The 23500-nt window shown below is 34.1% G+C and overlaps 2 protein-coding genes across 3 annotated transcripts in view; one reads left to right on the forward strand and one right to left on the reverse strand.

The window, feature by feature from the left end:
• Window positions 1-12382, forward strand: part of LOC145668617 (EF-hand domain-containing protein D2 homolog) — a 153726-nt gene extending 141344 nt beyond the window's left edge. The window contains exons 2-4 of the mRNA XM_081736656.1: window positions 380-527; window positions 8298-8432; window positions 11642-12382. Coding sequence (XP_081592782.1) covers window positions 380-527; window positions 8298-8432; window positions 11642-11845 — 487 coding nt within the window. The 3' untranslated portion in view covers window positions 11846-12382. The remainder of the gene's footprint in view (window positions 1-379; window positions 528-8297; window positions 8433-11641) is intronic.
• An 8167-nt stretch (window positions 12383-20549) lies between these two features.
• The window catches only part of LOC145668616 (glyceraldehyde-3-phosphate dehydrogenase-like), a 62411-nt gene continuing 59460 nt past the window's right edge, over window positions 20550-23500 (reverse strand). For both annotated transcript variants that reach the window (XM_081736655.1, XM_081736654.1), the window contains exon 8: window positions 20550-20869. In XM_081736655.1, the coding sequence (XP_081592781.1) occupies window positions 20800-20869 (70 nt within the window). In that variant the 3' untranslated portion in view covers window positions 20550-20799. The remainder of the gene's footprint in view (window positions 20870-23500) is intronic.

Raw genomic sequence — 23500 nt, forward strand, 5'->3', positions numbered from 1 at the left:
CTCCAAACTCTGGGATGGGTTTTATTTATATGCAAAATAAGTTTCCTCTTCTGAGGGGGCAATCGCCCCCCTCCCCCTTGATCTGCTTCTGCTAATTATTACGTTATATACAGAATTGTCAAAATACGCAGTTACATCTTGTTCATTGCTTATCTTGTCTAATAATATTTTCTTCCTAAGGTTTAAGTAATAAGTAGACCGCTATAAACCTCAAGCATCGATTACCTTGTATTTTCCCGTTATTTCCTACCGCGATTTCTCTAGTGATAACTGGTCTGAGATTAAAAAAAAAAAAAAAAAAAAAAAAAAGTTTTTGATGTGCAACAATCATTCACATGACTGCAATGAAGGAATTCTTATGTGAACCTTTCCTTTCCAGATACGATGTTGGGAAAGATGGCTATCTGGATCTGGCAGAACTGAAGATAATGATGGAGAAATTGGGAGCTCCTCAGACACATCTTGGTCTGAAGGCAATGATTAAAGAAGTTGATGAGGATGATGATGGCAGAATAAGTTTCAGAGAAGTAAGTGTTCTTCTGGTATTTGAAAAATTGAAATCACAAATTAAAGCAATCTCTGAGAAAACCATAACGTTTTACTAAAATCATGTGTAACAGTTAAGATATCTATTTATACCTCTTGGCTTCATCACAGTACAGATACTGTATCTAATGAAGCCAAGAGGTATAAATAATTGGGGAAACTGTTACATATTAATTATTTTAGTTAATTGTCCTTTGCTCAGAGAGTGTTCTAATTCTACTTCAAGTTACTAAACCTAATAGTTAATGAAATCACAAACACATCACATCGTATACAATATGCCTATTACATTATGTATTACTTAAATTTATGCATTATATAGGATTTTGTAATTGGATTTTTTTTTTTTCACTTTTGGACGGGAGAGAGGAAAACTATGTAACTTGAAGTATTTTTAGGCTAACTAAGAACCTTCCTCATTTTATCATTAAATGTCAAGATTTACAATGATATACTTCCAACCTATACTATGCTTAAGTACTGGAAGTCTTACAGCGGCTAATGTTCCGCATGTCGACTGGTATCAGAGCAATGAGATACTGAAGAGTTTTTTTTAATCTGTTCAGCTTCACAAGAATGGATTCCATCTTTTCCGATCGCTCTCTATTCAAACCCTCCAGTGGCTGAAATTGAAAATTATTAGTCTTCACTAGCCTTTTTCTATTTAAACTGGAAGTGCTAGAAATTTTCAAAATAGAGCATTATAAAGCAAAATTGTGAGAGAACGACAGGTGGTCTCTTGAAAGGAAAGGAAAAAAAAAAAAACCCTCAGCGTTTCAATAATATATTCCATGTATTGCGGAGGCCCTCAACCAGCCACAGAGGTTTCGGGGGCCATGAATATGTTAGGGGGAGGACAAGTCATTAAAGATTTTCTTATAAATAACTAAATTGTGTTTTTTGTATTAATAATAGCATTTTGTGTTAAGGACTGGAGGAGCCACGAAAAGTTTAGGAGGCAGGCCCCCTAGCCCCCTCTAGTTGCGGACCTGGTATTTCGTTAACCAGTGTTTAATTCAGTCTCCTCGATTTCGGTAAATCTTAACTCTCCAGATTGGGGGAGGGAGGGACAATAACAATTCTGCCACAGTTATAAAATATTGCAATCAGGTTTATGTTTATATAAACCTGACTGCAATATATATATATATATATATATATATATATATATATATATATATATATATATATATATATATATATATATATATATATATATATATATATATATAATTGGACATAAAACTCTGTATCTTTTATACAACACACATTTTACATGCATTTACTACCTAGACAGGACTTTTTTTTCCTAACTTCTGAGAAATAAAGCGTACCCACACCAAAGGCGGATCTTGAACTCTCTTCAGCGGAAGGCTCAGATCTGGGAATAAAATACAAATAATTTCGATATTTTCTTTACATAAATTTCATTATTTCCCTTTATGCTGTAAAGTTAAACTTGGTATATTAACTTTTAAGTTATTATTTAACAAACGTGCTTAGTTTCGGTATACTCTGAATTTATATATATATAATGTGAATACCTACCTAATCGACATATTGTAGCTTTTCAACGTTCCAAAGTTGAAGTTAAGAAATGGAGTGAAAATAAGGTGTAATATTTTTAGGACTTCACACGAATCTTGTCTTGTTCCCTCATATCTTTTGTTCTATAAATGAAAAAGAACGGGACAGGTGTCAGATTGTTTGGCTGTATGCACAGACTTTTAGCTGCATATGTCTGCTGAAACAAGAAGAGTGCCAGAAATTTTGAAAGCTGAATATTTCTTCACAACTTGCTGTAATGTAAGTTCCATTCTACAGCTAGTATTAAATTCAGTTTGAAGTCGCTTGCTTTTATTTTTCAAATATCTGACTGGCCAGTTTTGTTTTACGACTAACGGTTATGAACCGAGGCTAAGGGAGACTGTAATAATATGAATGAAAATGGTGAAATTAAGAAAATAAGAGGAAACTGGAAAACCTCGAAAAAACCCTCACTCACAGTGTATGACCACCGGGCGGGAGCTGGTAACGAACCACGGATCCCATATACTGGAGTTGAGCGCTCTACCACTGAAGCATCACGATCTCATGACTCGCCAGTCTAGGAAGATTCATTCATGTTCATTCACTTTGGTGCCGGGGATGACAGGATAGTTATAATTTCTTTGTACAAATTAAACTTTTGGCCTCGTCTTTTCGTTCTTGCGCAAAAAAATGGGAGGGCCGGAAAATATTAACTGTTATGCCGAAAAATATTGGCACTGTGTGAAGTTGGTACATTTCCTACAGCCTGTGATTCTAACAAATTACATCGTGTATTTATGAGGAAGTTAGATTTTTTTTTTTTTTGTAAATAGGTATAAATGTTTTTTTAAAAAATCAGATTAAATTCAGACACCAATAGTGACGTATAGTGATAAATTAGCAATTGTATGCATCCACTTAAACAAATGAGAATAACAAAGTGAATGATTAATTTCAGTTGATTAAATTATTTTAATGTAATGAAATGGTGTGTGTATTTTTTTAAAAAAAAGTCTTCATTTTCTATTACTATAAACACTTCTTATTTACTGTAAGTATTAAACCAGTTTAGTGAACACAAAAGGAACAATCCCTATTTTGAGAGGCCAGGATGTGCTTCAATGGGATTCCACTTCATTCCTCCCGTGGTTACACCCTGTTTTGTCAGTACTTTCACGTCTCAGACATACAATTTTTGAATTCGCAGTGTTTACAATGTTTTGTAATGTATTCTTCTTAAGAACTTTTTCTTTCTTTAATGCACTGCGCTTTAACAAGGGAAATAGTCATTTCAAGTCATCAACTTGATGTTAATCGAGGGCAAACACCAGTGGACCAATACCATTCATGGACATTAATTGGTTGTCATTGCAGTTGTGTCCAGTTTTTATATGGTGGTTTTCTTTTGTACTTGATGACATCAGACCTATCAACAAATTGAAATATCGTCTTGGACTGTCTAATTGAAAAATGGGGATATGTACAGTGTCTTTCTTTGTAGTCACAGCATATACAGCTAATTACCTAATGCAAACAAACTTCATTCGTTGTTGTAAGCTTTCACGGCAAGAGTTAGACATTGAAAAAACTAGAGAGAAATATAAAATTAAAACTTTGACGTACCATAGAAAGAAATAATGTGCAAATTAATATATAATAGATTGATTGAATTGTGTATTTTTCCACCCTAGAGACTAAGTTCATGACTTCGTTAGAAGATACACCATGTTTTAAATCAACATTTTGTAGGTGTTACATGAGCGGGTAGCACGACTAAAACTAAGCCAATGTTGAGAGAGATCCTTTGATTTCAACAAAGACAATTACGCATAGTTTTGATTGGTTGGACTTGAATTCAGCGTTCCTTTCAGCAGCGAGGCTATATCAGTCGTGGACCTACATCCTAACTTGAGATCCAAACAAAATGAGCTCCCACTGGGAGTTGAACCGGAATCTCCCGCGCCTAAGGGGCGTACGCTAATCATATAGTTACGTGGGAACTTCTCATAAAGTTTTAACCAGTGAGTTCTGTTTCACAGTGTGAAACTACAGTAGACTTCCGAACTATCCGAGTTCAGTTCTCAAACTTGAAACTAGTACATCTAGAACTATTGGCTGCAATAGAGTAATAAGATCAAAGATAGAATCTGTTCCTCGGACGTTGTATCCATATCAAAAAGCCATTAGGTCTGCTCACTATCCCTTACTGTTTCATTCTATGGCGATAAATGTTCAAACCGGAAATGGTTAATTTGAACCACTTCCAGTTTGTATAGAGATTTAAAGAAGATGGAACCTATTCTTGGGACGCTGAATCAATTATAAGAAAACTTTTCTATATCTCTTACCGTTCTTGCTATATGGAAATCAGACTTGAAATCGGAATTACTATAAATTTCAACCACTGCAGGCTGTGACGATGTGTTCTCTTAAGACCCTGAATCGATTGCAGAGAACAGTTTGCCACATCTATTACCATTTCTGTTCTATGACGATACATTGAAACCGGAAATGGTAAATTTGAACCAATTTCAGTTTGTATAAAGGGTTAATGGAGGAAATGGAACCTATTTTTGGGATGCTGAATTGAAGGCAATAAACGACTTTTCGATATCCCTTAGTTTTTTTCTTCTGACACCTATCTACAGACAGACGAATGAACAAACCTTTCTGTAAGACTACCGACATTTATGCATAGTGTAGTTTGGAAATCTAATAAGTATAATAATAGTTTGTTTCGCCATCGTTCCAGTGACTGCTTCTATTCTGCATTCAAGGACCCAACCTAAGCTGGCTATCTGAAAGGCACTGTGTATTGTACAATGCAAGCAGTTTTAATATTTAAATGAAACTGTACTTTTTGAACATTATTTGTATTTTAATAATAGGAGAGGGGGCAATAAAGTTGGCTACTAATCTGAAATTTCACTCAGTAATAAGCAAGATTTGAGCTTGAAACAGGTGGTGCAGAGCGCCGGTGCGTTGCACCGCCGATTGTTACGGCTCAGCGCCACTGTGCACATGCAATTGAAAATAACATACATTGTTAAAAATTAATTCGCTCTTAACACACAAGTGTAATATATTATATATATATATATATATATATATATATATATATATATATATATATATATATATATATATATATATATATATATATATATATATATATATATATATAATATAATATTGGTCTTACATAGGTATGATTGAAAGTGTTTTACTATGTTGTAGAACAGTGTTTAACGAAAATTGTTTTCTGAACTAAATTTGTTTCACGGAATTTGCAAGTTTATTGTAGAAATTTATTTCTATGTAGTGTAACGAGTTTTGAGTATGTTAACCTGAAACTGTTAAATTGTAGTTCCTAATGCAAATGCACTAAGAGATGACAAACAACCTTTTAATCCACTGTTCTGTTGGTTAACCTATAGGTGCTCGGAAAGAAAGAAGAAAAAAATACTGTATTGTGCCCTTCCTAAACTTTCTTTAAAACATTTTAATAAACTAATTTTTGAATTAGAACATATATGCAGGGAGTATGTTAATTCAAAATCTTATTTTATCCAAAGTTTTTTTTCTGATTTTGGTGGAATATCCGTACTTACGGCTTACACTGATACTCCCTAGAAAAATTACTAAGAATAAGTAACATAAATAAATAAATAAATAAATAAATTAATTAATTAATTAATTAATTAATAAAATAAACGTGGCTGCTAGCCAGTGATTCAATAGCAATTCTTACTAGACCTACAACAACTACTACAAAACTTTTCTTGCTGACACATTCAAAACTATAAGTGTAAGATACGGCGTGTGGCCTCCGGTTCAGACTTTACATCTCATTTTTCTTTTTCTTATTTTGCAAAATAAGGTGAAAACAAAGAACAAAAAAGATCACTACATTTACAGAGTAGAATATATATATATATATATATATATATATATATATATATATATATATATCTATCTTGAAATGTATTTGTAGCTTTTAAACTAATAGACAGACAACGCTAAAATTCTGTACATTACCATTATCGATACAAGGATATTGTTTTGAAAACTCTGCAATACCGCCGAATTAACAGTGTTGGTTTACCTTACATACCTACATGAAATTGTATATTTCAAATGGTACTTGGTGAGATTATTATATTTCAAATACACATATTACACGCAAATTTGAAGTAACACCTGTATTACAGCGTTTCAAACTGAAGATACAAAATATCGCAAACATCTCAATTTTAACGGCCCCTACAGCAGTAATAATGCAAGTAAGACAGACAGACCAATGCGCATACAAAATATTTTAGTGTCTAATACTAATTATGATCATAATATGACGGATTTCGAATGAATAAAACAAAGTTATAAGGAATTGAAAATAGGCTATACTTTCCTCGAAAGATTTTATTTCAAAAAAGTGTTTAGGTAACTACTTATAGAATAATACAATCACGCATAATTTTCAAAAGACATAAAACTCATAATGGTGCCAATTATAGGAGATTTTTATAGTGGGGTATTATTTCTTTCCTTTGCTTCTGTAACATTAGAGAAAATGTGTTCGGTAGTTGTAATTACGACGAGTTCTCACAATTACATACATCTCCGGAACCATTTGAGATATCAAATTCCTGTAAACCATATTATGGTCTTTATCTATTGAAAATCGTGATATTTAACTAAGCAGTCTCTCGAAATAAAATCTTTTCTTCTGAAAAAGTTAAACTTTCAATTTCTAGTAATTTTGCTTCTATTGACTCGAAACACGTCATATTATGATAATCAAAATTAAGCTACTTTTGATGTGAATTGCCAGTGTCAGTTCGAAACAGTGAATAATAAATTATTTTCGTGTAATATGTAAAATAGTCTGACGTAATATGTATAGATTTAAAATATGGAATAGCCTGCCATTTAAAATAAAATAAGTTTTGTGTTGGCAACACTGATAATTTGGTGGTATTGCAGAGTATGTCGAACAATGTTCAATTTGTCGGTATTTGCATCGTATAAAAGTTCAGCATTTTTTAAATATATTATTTTAAAAGTTAGAAGGGCATTTGAAGATAAATTGTCCATCCTAATCCAGAATTCACAAAGTTACTGTTAACCCGTCATTGGTCGCTGGTAACCGAGGCACTCACGTATTTTATTTTGCTCCAATAACTATTCATTATACCTCTGCTCAGGGACGTAGCCAGGGTTCTGAGTTTTTTTTTTTTTGGGGGGGGGGCATGTTTGCAAATGGAATAACCCTATATATAATGCAGATAGATTGTACTCCCGATAATTTGTGGACTCTTTCCACTCAGCCGAAGTGTTGCCAGCACAGGTAAGTCTAAATAGTTGACAATCTACTTTGCAGAATCATTGTTGAACGTAATAAAAATAAAGTAAATCTACATGCAATACCTAATAAATAAATAAATAAATAAATAAATAAATATAATAATAAAAAATACAATATGTGGAACAACAACCTGATAAACTGTTGGTACTTTGTAACTCATCCAACAGTGTAATAAAATGACTGGCACAGCAAATTCTGAACAGTGAACACAATATTACAATGGATAATTTGTTTTCCTCAGTCTTACTTGCAAGAGAGCACTATGTTACCTTTTTATGCAAGTATAAGAAATATGAATTAAACTTGAGAGTTGCCACAGGGCTAAAAGCAAGAGGCGAGAGTAGCGCTCATCTGCGACCATCTATTTGATTTCGACTACTGCAACTAACGACGGGCTAAACAAGGTAACTCGTGCTTTCGAGGAATTAATATAGTGATCAAGTATAACATTCTAGTTTATGGCTTTATTTGCTTCGGCTCTTCCGAGCTTAAGATGTAAGTAAAAATACATTAAGAACAAATAATGAAGAAACTAAGTCTACCTTATGGATAACAATAAGAAATGATATAAAATGCAATGAGCTAATCAGTACGGTGCTGTATACCTACTTTTGGGCCACGCTGTATAATCATAACCTAGAGATCACAAACTACGATATTACGTAATAAACATTACGTATACGATACTTATTTATATTTCTTTTTAAAATAGTAAATTATGTAATGGGTTGCATATTTTCCAACTTCGATATTGCTTTTTCTTCAATATTTTATTGTATAAAGAAAAGTAAATCATTAGAATGTTTTGTAACACGCTTTAATTCGTACGTACTAATTACCTTCTTTTTTTTTTCAGTTTTTATTAATCTACAGAAAAGCTAAAGCTGGAGAACTCATTGAAGAAAGTGGTCTGAGTCAATTGGCAGCCCTAACAGAAATTGACGTGGAAGAAGTTGGAGTTGGTGGAGCCAAAACCTTCTTTGAGGCCAAAGTATGTGAGAAATTTGTATCAGCTGTCTATATACTTTAAAAGACAATTTCGTTGTAATTGTCCACGATTTCATTTTTAAACATACATATATATATTTTAAGTACACATTTTATAATTTTTCTTGCATGCAGCATATACTCGTGTGGCCACATTCAACAATAATATTTATTAGTGGGAAGTTAAAACTAGAGTGGTTAGTTCTTTAACATTTCGTGTAGTGATAATTTGAGTGTAAGCCTTTGTTTCCTAATCCATCCGAGGAACTTTAATTTAAATAATTGAAATTTAGCCAGTATATCTTTAACAGCCCAGAACGTAGTTATTAAATTACGTAGTAGACTTTACGATGTAAAACACAGTTCTGAACATGATATACTCAAAGCTTCATAAATATAATATCTTCGTTAATAGAATTAAATTTAAAAAAAAAAATCCATATCGAGAAGCTTCTTCCATTTACCTTCCAAAAGCGCATTACATGCAGGGTAGTTACAATCTTGTTCTTCAAATCGAGCTACCCATCTTAAGATTTCTTTTAATTCTTTGACTTGTAGAAAAATGAATTTGTCAAACATGATTTACATTTAATAAATTACAAGTAGTATTACGTCACTGGTAGAACTATGCGTCACCGTTAGAAGAAAGAATATGCTACTTAAGTTTTTTCTTTTTCTTTTTTTTTAATATCCAGTAAATTATCTATTCCAGCAGAATTAAAAAGTATGTTATTGACAACGAACGACTAATTTTTATGGCCCTAAAAATGTTTTTCTCGAAAAGTACACATAAGAATTTCCCCTCATTTTGTTCAGCTTGATGTTATCTATTGATTCATATACCGTATGTCATATCTTTGGATATTATAGTTTTTAAAAAATTAAAGTTTAAGAAGTTACATTATTAATTCTGTGTGTACTTCGTTAATTACACTGTGTACTGCTATATTGCTATAGTCGATACGAAAAGCTTGGAGATACTTCAGTATCAGTTTCATCTTAGAGCTTTCCTATTTTAAGTGTGCCCTCGGAAAATATGTGAAACATACATCGGCCTCACCCCTGTGCCCTCTTTCGAAGGGAACCATCCCTTTGCTTTGGGGAAAGAAGTGAACGACCTAGTTTGTGTTGCCAATTTGTCATTTAGTCTTGACGAGTTAAGATCGTAGGCTACTTAGAATAGCTATCAAGTAAGTACACAACCAAGCCCGTTAATCTGGCCATCCCATGCACTTCCAGCTATTGAAGGATCTCTGCAAAAGCAACTTGTCCCTTCTCTTTCGAGGGAGATACAGGAAAACATACATCAACAGCAGCACCAGCATGGAACACTTGAAACAAAAAGACTCTAGATGATGTAGTTATCGTATGACATCAAGTTTTAGGTTTAAAAAAAACATAATAATCATCTCGATTTTGTCAAACTACGCATGATTTATACTCGCCCACATATCTTTTTATTTACAATAATAATCTTTCATTTATTTATTTTTGTTAATAGCTAATAATACAGTAGAACTTATTATTGTAAAATAGTATGTTAAGATGCAAACTTTAAAACATGATTTACATTTATTTGTCAATCTATATATAGATAAGAATTACGAGTTTTTTTTCAAAATAAAGTGAATGTTTAACAAGATGCACAGAAGATAACCCTACGTTCCCCTGTCTCTTCTCTAAGAAATTATTACATATTGATGAGTGAAAATTCTAAAACCAGGACAGATTTAAGAAACTATTAAAACCAGATTTTTCCAGCAAAATTGACAAAATAGTATTACACTGTCTTTTATTATAAATTGAATCAATACAATATAACACTGTGTACAAACTAAAACAGTTTAATTCTCACATCTTCACTACTACTAACGCTCTTTTGCTCATTGCGCCATTCAATTGTCTATTGACGTAGACAATATAGCCAGTTTCAGTGAAAAAAAAAAAAAAAAAAAAAAATCAAAAGTACACTATAGCTCTTACATGTAACTTACTATTCCAAGTTCTGTCAAGTTCTAAGACCTGTCCTGCTAAACATAGACTCTGGTAACCTTACCATAAACCATCGCTATATGTAATTTGTTTAATAGATTTAATCTTAATTTGAATGAGACTTCGCGTGAGTTTTGCTGCTCACCAGTTAAGTCTCGAGTGTTTAATAAATTAAGAAACTTCTGTAGTTCGGAACAGAAGATATTAAAGGTACGCTTCCCCCTCCCCCCCCCCCCCCCCTCGCCCGTCATACTTAGCTTTCAAGCGTGAATGGCTCATCAATAGAAGTCGGAACAAGAATGTTGGAGATAGAAGGGGTTCGATCGTGTAACTGCCAGTTCGATTACTCAACGTTCTCTAAGATTTTGTTTGCTGATATATATATCTTTTGTATACACCATAACAGAATCTCACATCAAATTTTCTTAGTTTCATCAGTGTAAAAGTTCAACCGCACTCATGCTTTGAATTTGTAGCTTGTAGTGCCTTCAGTATGTGTTCTAAATAATTAGAGAACTATCCTTTTATTTTGATTAATATACATTGTGGGTTATAGGATAACTGTACGTTTACAGGTATAACTAGATTTTAACAGCATGAAACGAAGCTACTTAGCCCCTTACAGATACAGTATCATAGAAGGGTATTATTTAGGTAAACTTCCATTGGTAAGATCATAATTGTCTCTCAAAATACTGAGTGGAGTATGTCAGTCGACTAAGTCACATAAAAGATGAACTTCACAATATCACAAAGGCCAAATTTTATAATCTCTATATCACTCTTTCTTGATTTATTCGCAGCCCTGATCCTCTTGCGAATACCACACAACCTAGGTTCGATTGAAGAGGGATCTGTATTATCTAATTCCGAAACTCTTCATCCTAAACGTTCCTATTCACATCAACATAGACTTTCATTTACTGCTTCATCATAAACTAAAACTTCTACAGTAACATATGAGCCTTGTTCCATCACTTTCCATACTGACTACTACCATCTAATTGATACTCAATAGATTTTTATGAAGGAAATCCGAAGTTCTGCCATTGCATGAGCAAATGTTTAGGGATTTGAATAGTTATATGTGTGAAACATGTGCATTTTTGAGCTATATTTTAAAAGGACTTCATTGAATTAAATTTTCATCCTTATATACTTTCGATAATTTATTGTATAATTTGATTTTTATTTTAACACATTTTTTTTATTATTATTTAGATTGAAGAGTTGAGGCGAAGCAACAAGTTCGAAGAGGAAATCCGGCAAGAAAAGGAAGAAAAGAAGCGAGAAGAGGAAGAGCGAAGACAAAGGAGAATGGCGTTTAAAGAAAAGGCAGCGTTCTTTCAAAATGGTTCCTCTCAGAATGGCCAAAATGGTGAAAATGGCGTGCCACAAAACGGAAATGCATCACCACCTCACTAAAGAGGATTTTCGAAACCATTTTCTGTGTTCGTTACCGTTTTACTTGTTCTTGTAATTTACCTGTCTTCTGTGTATGTATATTTTTCTTTTTTTTAAAAAAGATTTAAAATACCGTACGTATCTTTTTATTTTTCCTTTTTAAATATTGAGAATATGATGAAAGCATGCCATAGAATTCAGAAAGACTTAAATATTTTTCCTTTATATGTACAGATAGAGAGAGAACTATCTTTTTATTATTTTTATTTAGTACCATAATGTACTGAAACTTCAAATTTATTGTATTGAAAAAGTTCTTAAATTGATTTTGTATTGGAATTCTATATTTATATATATAAAAATGAGGCATTGTTCAGAAAAGTCCAGTATTTTGTATTAATATTATTATTGTGATAAATAGTCATGCATGAGTGAGTTTGTGTGTTTGAGGACGTATGTGGAGAAACTAACTTTGTGTACATATATGTAAATTGCACTATACTTTTTCTTATACTGTATAAGTAACATTATAAATAAAATAGCACATATTACAACTAATTATAGCAGCTTTTGTCTCTTGATGAATACAAACCTACATGTGCTTCACATAACTACTTATTAGTATTAACTTATGAAAAAATGAATAAACATATCAATTAGTTATAGTGTGGTAGCTATACTATTAAATCATACTAGAAACAGTACTCCTTGAAAGGTATTTGAAGGGCGAAAATTAGTAGCCCAAAGTTGGCGCTATTGAATGAAAGAAATGTTATTGTAGGAATGCTTATGATTTCACATAGTTTCCAACATTAAACATAACGATTGCAAACAGTTATCCAGATCAAGAAGGAAGTGGCTACGCTCTTATTTCAATCAAAACACCACGGTTTAAAATTACTACATATTCCAAGCATTATTATTATTATTATTATTTTCGCAAAGTAATTGAATCCTGAAGTTAGATGTAGCTCTACTGAAATTTGCACAGTTTCTCAGGGGGGGAAGTTTACAACGCTTTCTTCTAAAACTAAAAGTATTAGTATCCTTGCATACATCCGTGTAGTTGGGAAATTGCTCAGCTCCAGGGTTACAATGTTTATGTTTGGAAATGATATCACAAAACACGTGAGACTCACACTTGCTAACGAGTGTTTTACTCTTCTACCTGATCTCAATTGTATTAATGAAAAGCAAGTATTTCATCAGTTCATTAAAAAAATATATTGGTAAATATTATTAGTCATAAATACACTTGGTACCTACATTTGCTGATCATTTGTCTGGACCATATCATACAAAGTACGCTGGTAATTTGGAGGTGGGATTGTTGAAACTTTCCAATCAGATTGTTTGTCTTAAACGTTAACATAGATTTAAGATCATGACATCTTAAAGTCCTGTTAGAAATGAGCAAAATGTCTACAAACCTAGCACAAAATTACATTAAGTGTTCATAAAAGATTTCTACATAAATCTTTGATAAAAAGAACGCTTTTAAAAGATTCCAATGCATGGAATTTACGAAAATGATGCAAGATGCAATTCTGAGATGCGAGTTACATGAATCTGTTGAGGAAAGTGTCACGAGATCACCGAAACAGTACAATTAGTCACAGTACGTTGACCATTGTTGAAGGGGGGGGGGGAAGTTTTTGCATATATACCATGTGATAAGAAAATAAGTTTTCACGATAACTTACTATAAAAATTATTGGATTTTGATGCAATCTTATATATTCTCTTTCAAGCTTAAAATCTCCAGTGCTTGGTGTTGATCAGTCTAGAATACATATGAAAAAATTACCTCCTCCTCTAAAAAATGCAATCGAGATAAACCTAATAAAAATACTGTTTTCGTATAGCATATTTTGTTTTAGACTTCAAAGTTATCCCTAAAATTCTATCGATCACTAAGAAAAAACTATATAGAAAAAAACTTGAATGTTGAGTTCCTTAAATAAAGCTGAAAGAAATCCAAGCAAGAAATACACAGTTTAAGCAGATATACACATACAAATAAGTAAACAATAACCAAGAAAAAATTATAAATATATAACACACGATACGTATTTATATACACTTCTACACTAATCCTTTATTCAAAAAATAAAACACAGTAAGGGCGAACACTCGTCCATACAAAGTTGAAGAAGAAACAAATTCAGACAAGTAGAAGAAAAGTGATGTGTATAAATAGTGTCAGTAATAACTGTAGTGAGTTTTAACCATTAAATTTTGACTTCTTTGACTTGTAAAACCAGACAAGAACATTTCAAAAGAAGTGGTTTAAAAAACACAAGTGGTTGCTTTTGCCTAAACAGTAACACTGTTTCCAGTTCTCCAAAAAGTAGAAAATTGAGTCTCATTGCTCTTAAGTCTTTGAAAGCGGATCCAGTTTTCATAAATATGGGTTTTGGAGCCTAGAAAAGTCGTAAAATCATTTAAGGCTCAGGATAGATGCGCTTGACATATGGAATCTATAATGTCCTATATCGTGTGCATTAAGTCATCAAGTTTCCGATCATCAAAAGCTTAGCAGTTATTTACATCATCTTTGGGTTATTTAGCAAACCAAGGGCTTGAAATAAGGGGTATTCTGATGAAGGGAACTTGACAGAATGTTGAGAGGTAGGGGAAGGTGAGCCAAGCATTTTAAACATGCTACAAAAAATCTCTCTCATGACATTCTGAATGAAATTTTTGAACCTTATTTACAGACGTGTGTTATAGAAAATAGTTTCGTCGCCAAAATACAAAATAGTTGACTCATTTTCGATGAAACCAGTGATATAGTATCAAGATGTGAACAATTCTCCCTGTCTATCAGGTGGGTGGTTAAAGAAACATTATATTCATGAAGATTTTATGGGAATAGTAAGTCTGAATGACAAAATAAGTAATTTTAACCAATGTAATATGTGATGCTGTACTTAGATGTGGTCTAGAGATTGAAAATTGTTGCGGACATGCATATGATGGAGCAGCTATGTCAGGAACTATAAGTGGCATTAGTGCTCGCATCTGCGAAAGATTCCAAGTGTTCTGCACACGTCCTTCAATGTCTTCATGACAGGCCCGCAACTAGAGGGGGGCCTGGCTCCCCCTAAATTTTTCGTGGCCTCCCAGACTTCAATACAAAATGCCATCAATACGAAAAAAAAGATATTTGTAAGATAATTTTTAACGACAGCCCCCCTAACTTATTCATGACCCCATCAAACCTCAGTGGCTGGTTGCGGGCCTGCTTCATGATGCGTTCCCTCATTGTTCCTCAATACGAGAAGCTAGAGACCTGCACGGGTCGGGAGCTTGGGTGGGCCAACTGTTATTTCTTTGGGACAGGCCGACACTGATTTCTCTTCAGGTCGGGCCAGGCTGGGGCCCGATTAATTGCAATTCTTTAATAATTATTGACCTTCGTTAAACGATAATTGGAATAAAGTTAAACGTTGAAGAAGTGTGCCCGTGAAAAATGTTACACAGAATGCAATAGCTATTTACAGTTTGTGTTGCTTAGCGGCTCCACTTTCACTATAGAGGATTGCAGGCATTGCGCGGTAAATTGAGCTCTGACCTTGACTGAACCCAAAATATGCCAAGAAGGGGTGGGAAAGTTTTGCCTGTCGCTAAACAATATTGCCATCTTCACTTTATGCTAAAAATCAATTAAGTTAGATTTTTGTTACAGGAAATGGAGTTTTTGTTCTCTCGATGACAAAGTTCTAGGAGGCAATGATACGATTCTGGAGGCAAGCATCAGGTTGTGAACCAGAGTTTAGAAAAAGAAACATTTTCTAGGTCTGAGGGTTAGGTCAAGTTTAATACTAGATTTTGAGAAAGATTGGGGCTTGAGCTAATTTTTTTTTAAAAAAAAATTATCGGGCCGGGGTCGGCCAAGAATTTTAAAAAACTTATCGGGCCGAAAAATTTGGCCCATGCAGGTCTCTACGAGAAGCATTAAATTTGTGCGTGGAGGGCCACAATTTAATCAGGCTTTCTCCTAAATGTTTGCGTGTAATTCTCGGAATGCAAATTTGTATGGACCTTATCCGAAACGCGTGTCCAACTACATGGACTGGACGAAATAAATATAATCAATATTAAACAATATTGAAGTGTCAGAGAACAGTCTGACGGAAATTTCTCACGAAAGAAACGAGCCAGGTATTAAAGTTACTGATCTTCTGGTGATGTTTTCCACATTCTTTGGCTACTTGTCCTTTAAATATTTTGATTGACAGAACATTTTTCCAAATAATTATAGAAAAGTAATATCAGCGCGCTGAAGTGATTAACACAGCAGTAGAAGTAACGAAACATGTCCTTCAGTCGAAATGCAACGACCTAATGAAGTTTGTTTTGGAGAATGCAGAAAATGTAACTGAGCCCTAAATGCAATCTGAACCGAAAGAGAGAACTCATGGTATGTTTTCGGAAGTTCATAATACTTTAACTTACAATTTCTATGACGCCAGTGATAGCAGAAAGATTAGATCATTTTCGGTTCTGCGAAGAAACGAAATCTTCGGAGTACCATGACCCAACATGGACTAAACCACTTGATTCTTCACAATTTAGAAAGGTCTTCGCAAGAAAGCTACGATATCATCCAGTATCATTGCTGACTAGTTCATATCAGTAAATGAAAGAGCATATTATGGGAATTACAGTGCAAACAACTAAGGACAACGACCGTTGAGTATATTTTTCATCTCGAATATTATGATAATGGTCAATTCTAATAATATCACTTTTTATACAAGATTCTCTTTCCTGTAACTCGCTATAGTCTACTACAGTGGTGTCCAATTGTAATGAGCCTGAGGGCCATAACTATCTTTACTAGTAAGGTGGAGGGCCGCAGCTAATAATAACTATTATTATTATTATTATTATTATACTACGAAAGAAAATAAAAATGTATTTGAAATATTACATAGGCCTATCTATTCAGTGTGACAAATGAGGGTGACTAGCAGCGTTTACAAGGGCTGGGACATCTACATCCATTCCTGTTGTAGCGAGTCGAGTCGAAGGAGATTTAAAGAAGAATCTACAAGATAGCTTCTGAAGCGATTCTTCGCAATCTTGATGCTGGAAAATGCACTTTCACAGAAACAAATGCTACCAAACATTGACATTGTTTTCCGACCAAACACACAAAAGTAAGAGAAACGTGTTGCCATGGATGCCCGCGCCTTTCTGTTGTACAGAAGCGCTAAATGAATGCCTTATTTCGAAAGAAGAGTGGAAACATTAAAAGAATGAATATATGAAAATAGTATCGGTAATAACAATCGTAAATCGCGAGAACTGTGGGCCGCAGAAAATGGTTTGTGTTGGAAGAGAGAAATTGAAACGTACGATGGACTTTGCTTCCTATCCGAGACAAATTAACTTTCTTTTTGTAAAATTCAGCCTGGGCAAAGTTTATCTTCCACCGCCACTGTTTCCAAAAACTTATTTCCCTTGCGTCTACCGTACAGTACCAGTAGATACTATTTCTATTCATGTAATATTTTAATGTGTGTTATAATGAGATTTCTTTCGTTTTTCACAAAACGAGAAAAAAAAAAAAAAACTATAAAAGGTAACCAAGAAAATTCTATCGTTTTTTTTTTTTTTGTGGAGGTCTGTTGTTGGTGTGGGTATATGTAACATACTACCTGGTTGTAACAGTTGTTACATCGTGACTGAGTAAGGACAGAGTGAACATGGGACCTCCACAGAGCGTCATAATGGCGTGTATGCTGTACGAGTTCAAACGGGTCAAACGTCGCGGCAGCGGGGCGGAAGATATGCCAAGGTCTTTGGTGAAGGTGTCGTCACTACGCGGACAGTGCAGCGGTGGTTAACAAGGACGATGACAAAATACTCGAAGACGCACAATGTGCCGGAAGACCAACACATGTACAAAATGAAAATCTGCAGGTGTATATGCTCTATAAACCAATGAACACTAGAAACTAAAAATAATCCAATGACTACGCCACAGCCGCACTGGTTACCAGTTGACAAAGTACTTGATTGGGATGGGCATCCGCAGGAGAGGGCAAAGATTTATATTACAGTGTTAACCAGTTCAAATCCGATCAATCATGGAAAAAAAAAATGTAACATACCATAACTAATTATACATGACACTACACACAAACTGTCCAAGTTTCAGATATACTGTTACAAATTTTAGATGTGACCTTTCATCCTAGGACATGTATCTATGTGGTAGTCTAGTTCGCTGCACACGTGCTGTAGTATATCCCTACTAATGGTCTTAAAATCAGCTGTAATGAGATACTGGAGCTCACCCAAAGTTTGTGGAGGCACATATGCTCTCACATGCCCCCAAAACTAAAAATCACGAACTGGTAAATTGGGAGATCTAGGCGGCCATAGAAAAAGCGTTAAATAATCTGCAGCACATCGTCCAATCCAACGGCTTCGGCGTTCGTGCTCTTACCTTGAGATATCCAGTACCCTTAAAAGACAGAGACACACATTATATATATATTTCACATTAGAATCTTGTGAACCTGTAGTGTAAAGGTACTAAGTACTTCTGAGGCGCTCAAAAGATCGTGATACCAAGATAGCAGCCATGCTAAAGTTAGAAGCTACAGTTTAATTTTGGCGATAAATTCTAAGAAAAAAGGAACAGTGTGTATTCGTCCTATAAATCGATCAAGACTGGAAGAATGTTCTTTTTACAGTGTTTTCTTTTATCTCTCAGTGTAGGAAATTTTTTAATTACTTCAAGATGTTGATATCTTCGTTTGATAAACTGTATAACAGTATAAAATGTGCATTTCATCAGAGTAATATCAAATATTTGTACCTTTTTTCTCCATTCCAACTGAGTTTACGCTCGTGTGAAGGACTCATAAGATTGCATGTTATTTTCTTCTTCGCCAGCTACCGGCGGGGTGATCTTCATAGCAGCTCAGAGCCGCGGATCACCGAAGCGCATGTGTGAAGGCTACCAGCCAATCTTAAAATGCTTTGGTAACCTAGCGGTAGAGTTACAAGAACTGTCTATAGCATGCACATTGTATGATAACTTAAAACATACCAAAACAATGCTTTCTACTGCATGCAATTTTGGAAACTAGGCTAGTGTGCGGTCTTCTATCGCCACGACAAACTTTACCATTTCTTTAGTTTCATCATTAACACAAACTTAGTGTTGATAGTTTTCGAATTATTTCCCTTTAGAACTTGAATCAATCTGGCTATTTACGACCATTTAGTATATCAGGCTAAGCTCAGCATATCAGGTGGAAGGACTGAAAGTGGCCCAGAGGCAGTTTTCAGCAAAACCACAAATGCTCTTGTACAAGTATTTTCTTAATTACCTGGCATCAAATTTTTTACAAGAGTTATAAATTTAGAATATTTTCGTGCTTGGAAACAATTCATACAACTGATTCTTCAATTCCAGGGTTGGGGCCACAGTCCCCTTTTATAGAAGACTTAAGGAAAATTTGACAGCTACTTTGAATGAAATAAGAGCTTCCTCGGGGTTATATCCTTAGTACATGCCTTTGGCCTGAGATATCTGGGTTCGATTCCCCGTGGGAGCTTATATCGTTCGGATCCCATGATGAATCATGGAGCGCAGGTGCGTGTTCAACGGGTGGTACAGTCCGCAGCAAAATACCTGCAACATTAGCATGTAAGTTTATTGTGAAACGACAAAGTCTTTAGCTCCAAAATAAGTGTGCAGGGGAGGACGCCGAGGTTTCTCCTGGCGTGATACGTGCCACTTAGACGTTATGTTAATTCCCTGCGCTGTTAGACGTAGTTTCACAAACACATGCTCAAGTTGCAGATTTATTTATTTATTTATTTTTTCGGACTGTACATGTGATCCACGCTACAGTAAGAATACGAATATGTGAATATCCTTGGATCAGTATTTTCAGATTATGGTTAATTTCTTGTGTAGCTTTACAAGCATAAGAACCCAAGATAAAAGATTAAACCCGCTCCCCTCCCTCTGGGGAGCGTATCTGAATGGAAATTAAAAACAAGACTTTCTAAAAGAGTACTCAGTTCCGTTACCACTTTTCCACTTCAAAAATTTTAAGTACAAAAATTATACTCCGTAAATCAGTCATGGTTTGAAACTCACCACTCTTGCTATTAGTAGGCTAAAACTGACGTCATAATTTATGTATTATCAATAATAAAAACAAGCTATTTCACCAAATGGCATTTTTTACGCAGTAAATTTTAATTTCTTTCATTTCTGCAGTATTTTGAAGAACGTGAAAAATGGTGGAAAGGTTTTGAAATGTTTGAGAGTGATGTGCTTCGTTAGGTTTTCTCACGCGCACACAACTATGTGGAGGATGCCTTATATACTGCTGTCATCTCATGGATGCCACTTCTCTCAACAGGTTAATCCAGTATACGACTACAAAAGAGCGATCTGTCGAGATTAAGAAACCAATGGTGGCGTGTGATCAAAATTTTGATAGAATACAAACAGCAGGAATGAAGGCTAAGACTGTGTTAATTTAAACAGAGTTGACAAAACAGTCCAACATCTTCAATAACTTGAAGTTTTATTACTCTCATTTGCTCATATTTTCAAAATATGAATAATAATAATAATAATAATAATAATAATAACTCATTAGATCCACTCTGAATCTTAGATTTAAAGAAAACTCCCACCCCTACAGATAATTTATATGGCAAGAAAAATAAAACTACAAAATTGTATATTTATATTATTGTTATATATTTTATGGGGAACTACCGTACAGTGATGGATTTTACATTTTACTTGTTTCTCTTTTCTCGTGAATGAACATTGTTTCTAGCATGTACACTACACAAACATGACGGAAATGTTTTCAACTGGTAGATCTCCACAAAACATCGAAATGCTAATACCTCACGTTGACTCAATCAGTCGATTGAGGAAGTATTACACAAGAACGAGTCCAGCCGCATTTATTGTCTACTTAACCCCTGGTCTGGATGTATTTGATGAGGTCGACTACTCGGTTGGAATAACCGTACTCATTGTCGTACCTGCAAGGTAGAACTTTTGTTAAAATACGCTTATGAATGAACGAACATTAAACATTTTTATCAATTGCAAATTAAATTGTATTGGAAAAAATAAGTAAAATTAAGAATGATACTATATGTAACTGAAGAAAATAGAAAGGAACCAGTTCACTTTCTTGCTCAACTAACTTAAGGTAGTTCCGTCAACTTATTATTTTTATTTTGTGGGACGATGATTTCGGCACCTATTACTGGAACCTTTGTCAAGTCCTCTTTAATTGAAGAATCAAGTTTTAACTGCATCTTGGTTAGTTCATTTTCATTATCTTGATATTTTCCAATGCTTTCTTACAACTGCTGCAATGTTCACGCATTACGTTCTTAACATGTTTTATACATATACAAAATTCAATCAAAATCCTGGAAGAGAAACAAAGTCTTAATGTATAGTTAAACTGGGCTAAATTCAGTTTGGCTACATAATACGGCTATTTCATTTTATTTCGGAATTTTGACAATTATATATATATATATATATATATATATATATATATATATATATATATATATATATATATATATATATATATATATATATATATATATATATATATATATATATATATATATATACACGTATATACGTGTGTGTGTGCAGCAGAGTTAAGTAAATGTTGTAAATTCAAGATAAAAACCCAAGATGTAGGTAAAACTATTATTAAGATTATTCAAGAGAAAAGAATGAGAAAGACTACACTAAATAGCCGCTGAAATACTCGTCCACCTTGTGACATTCTTTTCTTGTTATTTACCCAAGCAAATGAATGTGTCACCTGTTAAAGATATGCCACATTGACTTGATATCTAGTCTTCCGTTGCAAGCGCTGCTATCGGCTGAAGGAATTCCACTCGCTTTCTCTCGCTTAGCAACAGCTGAATCCTTATTGGCTCAACGCGTGGGTGTGTGAGGGTGTGAGCTTTAGTTCGCATTTTTGCCACGGCTCAAGACATTTTGGCAGCACAATAGAAAGTGGAGTTTAAGGGATAATGCTTATGACATTGTGGAAGAACAGGGCTGGTCCATTTCATCTACCACAACTGCTAGGTAACGTTTGCAGTTAATGTGGTTGTGTAATGGAAGTCTCACTTATGAGAGACATCTAATTGTTTAGATCATTAGAGTTGTGAAATGAAGTGGAAGATATATGCGTTAAAAATACAATATAGTATACTCAACATTTCAGCACTGTCCTATTCCTCGCTAGCTCGGGATAACTCATATGAAACTTATTTCTCACAATGTCCTTTTGCACTTTGTCAAAAATTAGGTTAATACTTCTTACTGTGAACTCACACCCAGATAACTTCTTTCAAACTATTTTTAACTGCTACTACAAACATTTTGCACCAGAACATATTGGTAAAGAAACTTAATGCAAAACTAGTTCCGTGGAACTATGTTGAAAGCGCTTTGAAAGGTCACCGTTTCAATCATGAACTTAAATTTTATAATTTACTAATCACAAACTTGCTCTTAAGCTACTGTAAAGATAGTGATTGATGAAACAGTTTAATACATTTTAGATGTAAATAAAAGGAGAACACTATTTTTATAAATTCTATACACCACAGTTATCCATCTCCCCCATTTCATATCAACTAATAGTCTAAACATTAATTTTACTTCCATATTAACTACGTATTTGTTAATTATTAAAAAGGTAAGTGGAAACATTAACTGCGGTGACTAAGTTTTTCTGAACACTTTCGGCCATATATTCTCTGACTTTGTACACCAGATTAAGTTACCCTTACATAAAGATCGAATTAGCTCAAATACATTTGTACTACGTAAATAGTGCTAAATCGTCAGTCTCTCACAGGAAAATTATTTTAAGTCAACAATCAGTTTATCAAGAGCTCTCATTCTGATTTTGCATCTTTGCATCAAAGGTAAAAATGTTTACAAAATGATTAGATTATCAACAATGAACAATGACTCAGAAAAAAGTGGCAGAAACTGTTCCGGAAAATTTAGATGCATTCAACGGAGTTGATGTTCTTATTTTTAAAAAAATAATTTGATTGGAAATGCACCAATGTCAGTAAGTAAATATACACTAACTGCCGTTTAAATGGAGTGCTAAGTTGAAATATACGTGTTCGTAAGTGATTAAAGCGGTAACCTTACGAAGTGTTTACGGTCAGCCCAGTTCTCCTAAACTAGTTCTACACTCCAATTGTCTTTACAAATAAGTTGTGGTTCGTAGTAGAAAAAAAAGCTCGAAAGTAGAGTTAAATATTTTTCAACTGGGCACACGGAGAAAGTGTAAAGTGACATTCAGAGAAACTTACTTTATCCAGAGCTACTGAGGAAGGGAACAGTGATAGCTGAAACAGTTTAGTACATTTTAGATTTTTTAATTATTAGCTTCGTTCAACCGGCTTCACTTATATCAACTCAAGGAAAATCTTACGCTGGCAGTCAACAATAGCGACACATGAAGCGATCTGAACGACCTGTTAAATAGTATATATATGTAGATGGCAGGAGTGTGCTACAACAATGAGAAATTGGCTCCATTGCAATGAAATGGACACTGATGATCCATTATCTCAACTTACGGATAGTTCGTTATCAAAATGAAATGA

This window comes from Thermobia domestica, chromosome 13 (assembly GCF_964235325.1).
Source record: "Thermobia domestica chromosome 13, izTheDome1.hap1.1, whole genome shotgun sequence".
Lineage (NCBI taxonomy): Eukaryota > Metazoa > Arthropoda > Insecta > Zygentoma > Lepismatidae > Thermobia > Thermobia domestica.